The 10,246-nt window shown below is 69.4% G+C and overlaps 1 protein-coding gene across 1 annotated transcript; it reads right to left on the bottom strand.

Moving 5' to 3' along the window:
* Window positions 1-6,176: 6,176 nt before the first annotated feature.
* Window positions 6,177-9,426, bottom strand: LOC135317516 (uncharacterized). The gene is made up of 3 exons (XM_064473808.1): window positions 9,372-9,426; window positions 7,337-7,716; window positions 6,177-7,230 (listed from the first exon to the last, which is right to left on the bottom strand). Exons 1-3 carry the CDS (start codon window positions 9,424-9,426, stop codon window positions 6,184-6,186), a joined length of 1,482 nt encoding a protein of 493 aa, XP_064329878.1. The 3' UTR covers window positions 6,177-6,183.
* Between the last annotated feature and the right edge of the window lie 820 nt (window positions 9,427-10,246).

The raw sequence follows: 10,246 nt of genomic DNA, 5'->3' as shown, positions 1-10,246 counted from the left end.
AGTCCCCTCCCTGATTTGTGGGGGGATGGACAGACGGACGCCTGAGTCCCCTCCCTGATTTGTGGGGGGATGGACAGACGGACGCCTGAGTCCCCTCCCTGATTTGTGGGGGGATGGACAGACGGACGCCTGGGACCCCTCCCTGATTTGTGGGGGGATGGACAGACGGACGCCTGAGTCCCCTCCCTGATTTGTGGGGGGATGGACAGACGGACGCCTGGGACCCCTCCCTGATTTGTGGGGGGATGGACAGACGGACACCTGAGTCCCCTCCCTGATTTGGGGTGGGGGGGGACAGACGGACACCTGAGCCCCTCCCTGATTCGGGGTGGGGGGGGACAGACGGACACCTGAGCCCCCTCCCCATGATGGGTGGGGGAGGGGGAATTGGGGCTGGGGTCCCCTGTCCCCACCACTGACCCCTTGTCTCTCCCAGGGGTCACCGCCCGCAACCTGCCTGTCCCCGTCACCGCCGCCACCGTCACCCCCGTCACCGTCACCGTCACCGTCACCGACACCGTCACCGACACCGTCACCGTCCCCGTCACCCCCGTCACCGTCCCCATCCCCGTCACCCCCCGCCGTCCTGCCCCCGACGTCCTCCCCACCACCGCCCCCACCACCCTCCCCACCGCCGTCCCCCCGGCCACGGTGGCTGAGGAGGAGGAGGAGGAGGAGGAGGAGGCCGAAGGCCGCGTGCTGGCGGCTCTCGAGCGCCTGACCCGGGTGTTGCAGAGCCCCCTCCTCCGCCGCCGCGCCCCCCCCGGCCCCGAGACCCTCCTGGAGCTTGTCCCTGAGCTGCGGGACCTGCTGGTCCCCTCCCTGCTGCCCCCCCCAGCCCAGCCCCCCAACCTGCCCCCCCAGGGGGAGGCTTAAAGTGGGGGGCTCGGATGCCTGGGTCCCTTTTTTGGGGGTCTGGGGGGGGGCTCGGACACCTGAGTCCCTTTTTTGGGGGTCTGGGGGGGGGCTCGGACACCTGAGTCCCTTTTTTGGGGGTCTGGGGGGGGGCTCGGACACCTGAGTCCCTTTTTTGGGGGTCTGGGGGGGGGCTCGGACACCTGAGTCCCTTTTTTGGGGGTCTGGGGGGGGGCTCGGACACCTGAGTCCCTTTTTTGGGGGTCTGGGGGGGGTTCGGACACGGGGGGTCCTCGTGATCCGCTGGGATGAGGGACGCAGGCAGCCGGGGTCGCCCCCACCCCCCCCCCGGTGCCCCCCACCCCCCCCACCCCCCCCCCCCCGAGCTCAATAAAAGATGCAGCCCCACGCGATGCCCCCGATTGATGGGTCTGGGGGCTGTGGGGGCCTATAGGGGCTGGGCTATAGGGGCGGGGCTGTGGGGGCGGGGCTATAGGGGGAGCTATAGGGTGAGGCTATAGGGGCCGGGCTATAGGGGCGGGGCTGTGGGGGCGGGGCTATAGGGGGAGCTATAGGGTGAGGCTATAGGGGCCGGGCTATAGGGGCGGGGCTGTGGGGGCGGGGCTATAGGTGGGGTATAGGGTGAGGCTATAGGGGCCGGGCTATAGGGACCAGGTCTGTGGGGGCGGGGCTATAGGGGGAGCTATAGGGTGAGGCTATAGGGGCCGGGCTATAGGGGCCAGGTCTGTGGGGGCGGGGCTATAGGGGGAGCTATAGGGTGAGGCTATAGGGGCCGGGCTATAGGGACCAGGTCTGTGGGGGCGGGGCTATAGGGGGAGCTATAGGGTGAGGCTATAGGGGCCGGGCTATCGGGACCAGGTCTGTGGGGGCGGGGCTATAGGGGGAGCTATAGGGTGAGGCTATAGGGGCCGGGCTATAGGGACCAGGTCTGTGGGGGCGGGGCTATAGGGGGAGCTATAGGGTGAGGCTATAGGGGCCGGGCTATAGGGGCCAGGTCTGTGGGGGCGGGGCTATAGGGGGAGCTATAGGGTGAGGCTATAGGGACCAGGTTCGTGGGAGCTGGGCTATAGGGGGGTATAGGGAGCAGGTCCATAGGCATGGGGCTATAGGGTGAGGCTATAGGGACCAGGTCTGTGGGGGCGGGGCTATAGGTGGGGTATAGGGTGAGGCTATAGGGACCAGGTCTGTAGGGGCTGAGATATAGGGACCAGGTGAGGCTATAGGGGCTGAGCTATAGGGGGGCCATAGGGGCTGGGCTATAGGGTGAAACTATAGGGGGAGGGCTATAGGCATCAGGTCTGTAGGGGCGGGGCTATACTGGGGTACGGGGGGCTCGGAGTCCTGGGTCCCCATATCTGGGTATCACTGGGGGGTACTGGGGGCACTGAGGGTCATTGGGGGGGTCACTGGGGGTCATTGGGGGCACTGGGAGCACTGGGAGCACTGGGGGCACTGGTGTCACTGGGAGCACTGGGGTCACTGGTGTCACTGGGAGCACTGGGAGCACCGGGAGCGCTGGTGTCACTGGGGTCACTGGGAGCACTGGGGGCACTGGGGGCACTGGGGTCACTGGGGTCACTGGTGTCACTGGGAGCACTGGTGTCACTGGTGTCACTGGTGTCACTGGGAGCACTGGTGTCACTGGGGTCACTGGGGTCACTGGGAGCGCTGGGAGCGCTGGGGTCACTGGTGTCACTGGGGTCACTGGAAGCACTGGGGTCACTGGGAGCACTGGTGTCACTGGGAGCACTGGGAGCGCTGGGGTCACTGGGAGCACTGGTGTCACTGGGAGCACTGGGAGCACTGGGGGCACTGGGGTCACTGGGAGCACTGGGGTCACTGGGGTCACTGGGGTCACTGGTGTCACTGGGAGCACTGGTGTCACTGGGGTCACTGGGGTCACTGGGGTCACTGGGAGCACTGGGAGCACTGGGAGCACTGGTGTCACTGGGAGCGCTGGGAGCACTGGGAGCACTGGGAGCACTGGGGTCACTGGGGTCACTGGGAGCACTGGGAGCACTGGTGTCACTGGGAGCGCTGGGAGCACTGGGAGCACTGGGAGCACTGGGGTCACTGGGGTCACTGGGAGCACTGGGAGCACTGGGAGCACTGGGGTCACTGGGGTCACTGGGAGCACTGGGAGCACTGGGAGCACTGGTGTCACTGGGAGCGCTGGGAGCACTGGGAGCACTGGGAGCACTGGGAGCACTGGGGTCACTGGGGTCACTGGGAGCACTGGGAGCACTGGGAGCACTGGGGTCACTGGGGTCACTGGGAGCACTGGGAGCACTGGGAGCACTGGTGTCACTGGGAGCGCTGGGAGCACTGGGAGCACTGGGAGCACTGGGGTCACTGGGGTCACTGGGAGCACTGGGAGCACTGGGAGCACTGGGAGCGCTGGGAGCACTGGGAGCACTGGGAGCACTGGGAGCGCTGGGAGCACTGGGAGCACTGGGAGCACTGGGGTCACTGGGGTCACTGGGAGCACTGGGAGCACTGGGAGCACTGGGGTCACTGGGGTCACTGGGAGCACTGGGGGCACTGGGAGCGCTGGGAGCACTGGGAGCACTGGGAGCACTGGGAGCACTGGGAGCACTGGGAGCACTGGGAGCACTGGGAGCGCTGGGCCGGGCGTGGCCGAGCCCTGAGTCACGGGCAGCCGCTCCCACCCCCCCCCCCCCCCTTCCGGGTCGGCCGGTCCCGGCAGCTCCCCTCCCCCACCCACCCTTGGGGTGCCTATAAGAGCCAGGGCGGGGCCCTCCCAGTGCTCCCAGTGCTCCCAGTGCTCCCAGTGCTCCCAGTGCTGCACTAGAGCCGGCTTCCACTGTCACCAGGTGGGTCCCCTCCTGGACACCTGGGTCCCACTATCTGGGGGGCACTGGGAGGGCACTGGGGAGCACTGGGGGGCAGGGACTGGCTCTGGACACCTGGGTCCCACTATCTGGGGGGCACTGGGAGGCACTGGGAGGGCACTGGGGAGCACTGGGGGCAGGGCCTGGCCCTGAACACCTGGGTCCCCCTATCTGGGGGCCACTGGGAAGCACTGGGAGGGCACTGGGGAGCACTGGGGGGCAGGGACTGGCCCTGGACACCTGGGTCCCTGTATCTGGGGGGCACTGGGAGGGCACTGGGGAGCACTGGGGGGCAGGGACTGGCCCTGGATACCTGGGTCCCTGTATCTGGGGGGCACTGGGAGGCACTGGGGAGAACTGGGGGGCAGGGCCTGGCCCTGGACACCTGGGTCCCCCTATCTGGGGGCCACTGGGAGGCACTGGGAGGGCACTGGGGAGCACTGGGGGGCAGGGACTGGCCCTGGACGCCGGGGTCCCTGTATCTGGGGGGCACTGGGAGGCACTGGGAGGGCACTGGGGAGCACTGGGGGCAGGGCCTGGCCCTGGACACCTGGGTCCCCCTATCTGGGGGCCACTGGGAGGCACTGGGAGGGCACTGGGGAGCACTGGGGGGCAGGGACTGGCCCTGGACACCGGGGTCCCTGTATCTGGGGGGCACTGGGAGGCACTGGGAGGGCACTGGGGAGCACTGGGGGGCAGGGACTGGCCCTGGACACCGGGGTCCCTGTATCTGGGGGGCACTGGGAGGCACTGGGAGGGCACTGGGGAGCACTGGGAGGGCACTGGGGAGCACTGGGGGGCAGGGACTGGCCCTGGACACCGGGGTCCCTGTATCTGGGGGGCACTGGGAGGCACTGGGAGGGCACTGGGGAGCACTGGGGGGCGGGGGGAGGCCCCGGACACTGGGTCGCCCCACACCCCCCCTGACCCCTCTCTCCCCTCCCCCAGCATGGCCGAGCGCCCACCCAGAGCCCCCCCGGACCCACCCCCACCCCAGCCCCCCCCGCCGGGGCCCCCCCCGCAGCCCCAGGGGCCCCCCCGGCCTGACGCCCCCGACCCTCCCCCGCCCATCATCCCCGCGGCCCCCTGGCCGCCCCTCCCCCGCTGGGGCGGGGACGGGGACGGGGAGGGGGAGGGGCCACCCCCCCCCCGCGGGGGGGCGCGGGGCACCCGCTGACCCGGGCCGGGGGTCGCCACCGGCCCCAAGGAGCCACCGCCCCCCTGCGCCCCACGGATGTCCCCAAGAAGAGCCACCATCGTCCCGCCCCCCCTCGGCCCCACGGATGTCCCCGAGAAGAGCCACCATCGTCCCACCCCCCCTTGGCCCCACGGATGTCCCCAAGAAGAGCCACCACCGTCCCGCCCCCCCTCGGCCCCACGGATGTCCCCAAGAAGAGCCACCATCGTCCCGCCCCCCTCGGCCCCACGGATGTCCCCAAGAAGAGCCACCATCGTCCCGCCCCCCCTCGGCCCCATGGATGTCCCCGAGAAGAGCCACCATCGTCCCGCCCCCCCTCGGCCCCACGGATGTCCCCGAGAAGAGCCACCATCGTCCCGCCCCCCCCTTGGCCCCACGGATGTCCCCGAGAAGAGCCACCATCGTCCCACCCGCCCCACCTCGGCCCCACGGATGTCCCCGAGAAGAGCCACCATCGTCCCGCCCCCCCCTCGGCCCCACGGATGTCCCCAAGAAGAGCCACCATCGTCCCGCCCCCCCTTGGCCCCACGGATGTCCCCGAGAAGAGCCACCATCGTCCCGCCCCCCCCTCGGCCCCACGGATGTCCCCGAGAAGAGCCACCATCGTCCCGCCCCCCTCGGCCCCACGGATGTCCCCGAGAAGAGCCACCATCATCCCACCCCCCCTTGGCCCCACGGATGTCCCCGAGAAGAGCCACCATCGTCCCGCCCCCCTCGGCCCCACGGATGTCCCCAAGAAGAGCCACCATCGTCCCGCCCCCCCTCGGCCCCACGGATGTCCCCGAGAAGAGCCACCATCGCCCTGACCCCCCCTCGGCCCCACGGATGTCCCCAAGAAGAGCCACCATCGCCCTGACCCCCCCTCGGCCCCACGGATGTCCCCAAGAAGAGCCACCATCGTCCCGCCCCCCCTCGGCCCCACGGATGTCCCCAAGAAGAGCCACCATCGTCCCGCCCCCCCTCGGCCCCACGGATGTCCCCGAGAAGAGCCACCATCGTCCCGCCCCCCCTCGGCCCCACGGATGTCCCCAATTAAAGACCTCTGACCCACTCTTGGTGCTGCCCATGGGGGGGGGCTGGGGGGAGGGGCTGAGACCTGCCGCGCTCGTGTCAGGGTGGGGGAGGGTCCGGGGATGGACCCAGGCCTCTGGGGGAGGGACCCCTCGTGAGGGCACCCCCCGGTGCGGCCCCACCCCCCCCCATGGGACCCCGAGGGCAGCTCAGGGAACGAGGATGAATGTGATGCTGCTTCCGTCTTTAATGGGGACACTGGGATGGGGACATGGGGGTGGGTTGGGGACACTGGGATGGGGACAGTGGGATGGGACTGGGGACACTGGGATGGGGACACTGGGACGGGATGGGGACACTGGGACAGGTTGGGGACACAGGGTTAGGGACACTGGGATGGGTTGGGGACACTGGGATGGGGACACTGGGACGGGGACACTGGGATGGGTTGGGGACACTGGGATGGGGACACTGGGACGGGGACACTGGGACAGGATGGGGACACTGGGATGGGGACACTGGGATGGGGACACTGGGATGGGTTGGGGACACTGGGACGGGTTGGGGACACTGGGTTGGGGACACTGGGATGGGTTGGGGACACTGGGATGGGGACACTGGGATGGGATGGGGACACTGGGACGGGGACACTGGGATGGGTTGGGGACACTGGGATGGGGACAATGGAATGGGGACACTGGGATGGGGACACTGGGACGGGTTGGGGACACTGGGATGGGGACACTGGGATGGGGACACTGGGACGGGTTGGGGACACTGGGACGGGTTGGGGACACTGGGACGGGGACACTGGGTTGGGGACACTGGGATGGGGACACTGGGACAGGGACACTGGGACGGGTTGGGGACACGGGGTTGGGGACACTGGGACGGGGACACTGGGACGGGTAGGGGACACGGGGTTGGGGACACTGGGATGGGGTCACTGGGACGGGTTGGGGACACGGGGTTGGGGACACTGGGACGGGTTGGGGACACGGGGTTGGGGACACTGGGACGGGTTGGGGACACTGGGACGGGGACACTGGGACGGGGACACTGGGACGGGTTGGGGACACTGGGACGGGGACACTGGGACGGGGACACTGGGACGGGATGGGGACACTGGGATGGGGACACTGGGACGGGGACACTGGGACGGGTTGGGGACACTGGGACGGGGACACTGGGACGGGGACACGGGGACGGGTTGGGGACACTGGGACGGGGACACGGGGACAGGAGGTCCCCGGCGTTACGGCACCTCCCACAGTTCCTCCGAGTGTCCCCAACCTGGAGAGGGGACAGGGTGAGGGACAGGGCTGGACACCAGGTGTCCCCCCCACGCCGTGTCCCCAGAGTCCCTCACGACCCCCCGTGTCCCCAGTGGTCCCCGTACCCCGACTCTCGCTGTCCTCAATGTCCCTGGACACGTCCCGGTTCCCGACGTCCCCGACGTCCCCAAGGTCGGAGCCGGGTGACGCTGCCCCGCTCTGGCTCTCGCTCGAGGTCCTCGGCCTCCCCTGGCGCGGGGGACGTCCCTGGGGACGCTGGGATGGCCCTTGGGGACGTGTCCCAACCTCCTGGGGACGCGTCCCAGCTCCTTGGGGACTCGTCTCCAGTCCTTGGGGCCACCTCCCTGGCCCTTGGGGACGTGTCCCCTGTCCTTGGGGACGTGTCCCTGGTCCTTGGGGCCACCTCCCTGGTCCTTGGGGACGTGTCCCTGGTCCTTGGGGACGTGTCTCCGGTCCTTGGGGACGTGTCCCCAGTGCTCGGGGACTCATCTCCAGCCCTTGGGGACGTGTCCCAACTCCCTGGGGACGTGTCCCCAGTCCTTGGGGCCACCTCCCTGGTCCTTGGGGACGCGTCTCTGGTCCTTGGGGACGTGTCCCCTCTCCTTGGGGCCACCTCCCCAGTCCTTGGGGACGTGTCCCCTGTCCTTGGGGACGTGTCCCCTCTCCTTGGGGCCACCTCCCTGGTCCTTGGGGACGTGTCCCCTGTCCTTGGGGACTCATCTCTGGTCCTTGGGGCCACCTCCCCAGTCCTTGGGGACGTGTCTCCGGTCCTTGGGGACGTGTCCCCTCTCCTTGGGGCCACCTCCCTGGTCCTTGGGGACTCATCTCCGGTCCTTGGGGACGTCCCTCAAGTCCCTGGAGCCACGTCCCCAACCCCTGGAGCCACGTCCCCGCTCCCTGGGGACGTCTCTTGGGTCCTTGGGGTGGCACCTCTGAGCCGGGGGGTGACCCCCATGTCCCCGAGCCGGGGGGTGGCCCTGGGGACACCGTTGTCCCCGAGGGGCCACCCGAGAGGAGGTGGAAGAACTGGAGCAGCGAAGCCAGCGCTTGTCCCCAAGGCTGCTCGGGGACGGGGACAAGCTCGGCGGGTCCTGCGGGGAGGTGACACGGGCAGGGACGGGGACAGGGATGGGTCCCCTGGCCCCACGGACCCCATATACCCCCACCCCCACCCCAGTGTCCCTGTGTCCCCGTGTCCCCCTCGATGGCACGTCTCCCTTTGTCCCCTAACACCCCCATGTCCCCACCCCCCATCCCTGTGTCCCCCCATGTCCCCTGGTGTCCCTCTGTCCCCTCTTATCCCCCTGATCCCCGTGTCCCCCCATGTTCCCCGTGTCCCCCCACATCCCCCCGTGTCCCCCCGATCCCCGTGTCCCCCCCGTGTCCCCTCTTGTCCCCTCTTGTCCCCCCATGTCCCCTGTGTCCCCCCATGACCCCCCACATCCCCCCATGTCCCCCTCATCCCCGTGTCCTCCCCATGTCCCCCCTGTGTCCCCTCTTGTCCCCTCATGTCCCCCGTGTCCCCCCCATGACCCCCATATCCGCCCGTGTCCCCCAGTGTCCCCCGTGTCCCCCATGTCCCCTCTTGTCCCCCCATGTCCCCCCGTGACCCACATGTCCCCGTGTCCTATTGTCCCCCCATGTCTCCTCTTGTCCCCCCGTGTCCCTGTGTCCCTCCCTCCCCCGTGTGTCCACCCTGTGCCCCCCCGTGACCTCCGTGTCCCCCACGTCCCCCCATGTCCCCATGTCCCCCTGTGTCCCCATGTCCCCCGTGTCCCCTGTGACCCCCCGTGTCCCCCCTGTGACCCCCCGTGTCCCCCCCGTGTCCCCCCGTGTCCCCCCATGCCCCCCCGTGTCCCCATGTCCCCCGTGTCCCCCCGTGTCCCCCCATGCCCCCCCGTGTCCCCATGTCCCCCGTGTCCCCCCCGTGTCCCCCCCGTGTCCCCCCATGCCCCCCCATGTCCCCATGTCCCCCGTGTCCCCCCCGTGTCCCCCCGTGTCCCCCCATGCCCCCCCGTGTCCCCATGTCCCCCGTGTCCCCCCGTGTCCCCATGCCCCCCCGTGTCCCCATGTCCCCCGTGTCCCCTGTGACCCCCCGTGTCCCCCCATGCCCCCCCGTGTCCCCGTATGTCCCCTCACCCCCCAGCAGCAGCAGCGTCCCCAGGGCCACCGCAAGTGTCCCCGTCACCCCCATGGCGCTGCCTGGCCCCACCCCCCCCTTCGGTGTCCCCCCACTTATAGGCACAGGGGCGGGGACGTCCCCTGGGTGGGGACACGGGAGGTGGCCGTGCCCCGGGGCGGGGACACGGGACACAGTTGTCCCCACGCCCTCCCCGGCTGCGTGACACCGGTCCCCAGTGTCCCCAGTCCTCCCAGTTGCTCTCCAGTGTCCCAAAGGACCCCACCACTTCCTGGGGTCCCCGGTGTCCCCAACATCCCCGGTCCCTGCAGCACCCCACCAGTGTCCCCAAACCCTCCATGTCCCCCCGTCTCCTGGTGTCCCCAAACCCTCCCTGGTGTCCCCAAACCCTCCTCAGTGTCCCCAGTGTCCCCAGTGTCCCCAAATCCTGGTGTCCCCAAACCCTCCTCAGTGTCCCCAGTGTCCCCAGTGTCCCCAGTGTCCCCAAATCCTGGTGTCCCCAAACCCTCCCCGGTGTCCCCAGTGTCCCCAGTGTCCCCAGTGTCCCCAATCCTGGTGTCCCCAAACCCTCCCTGGTGTCCCCAAATCCTGGTGTCCCCAAACCCTCCCTGGTGTCCCCAAATCCTGGTGTCCCCAAACCCTCCCTGGTGTCCCCAGTGTCCCCAAATCCTGGTGTCCCCAAACCATCCCCGGTGTCCCCAGTGTCCCCAGTCCTGGTGTCCCCAAACCCTCCCTGGTGTCCCCAAATCCTGGTGTCCCCAAACCCTCCCTGGTGTCCCCAGTGTCCCCAATCCTGGTGTCCCCAAACCCTCCCTGGTGTCCCCAAATCCTGGTGTCCCCAAACCCTCCCTGGTGTCCCCAGTGTCCCCAATCC

This window comes from Phalacrocorax carbo, chromosome 26 (genome assembly GCF_963921805.1).
Source record: "Phalacrocorax carbo chromosome 26, bPhaCar2.1, whole genome shotgun sequence".
In the NCBI taxonomy this organism is placed as follows: domain Eukaryota; kingdom Metazoa; phylum Chordata; class Aves; order Suliformes; family Phalacrocoracidae; genus Phalacrocorax; species Phalacrocorax carbo.
The sequence above is the reverse complement of the archived record's forward strand: the minus strand, read 5'-3'. Positions and strand labels throughout refer to the sequence as shown.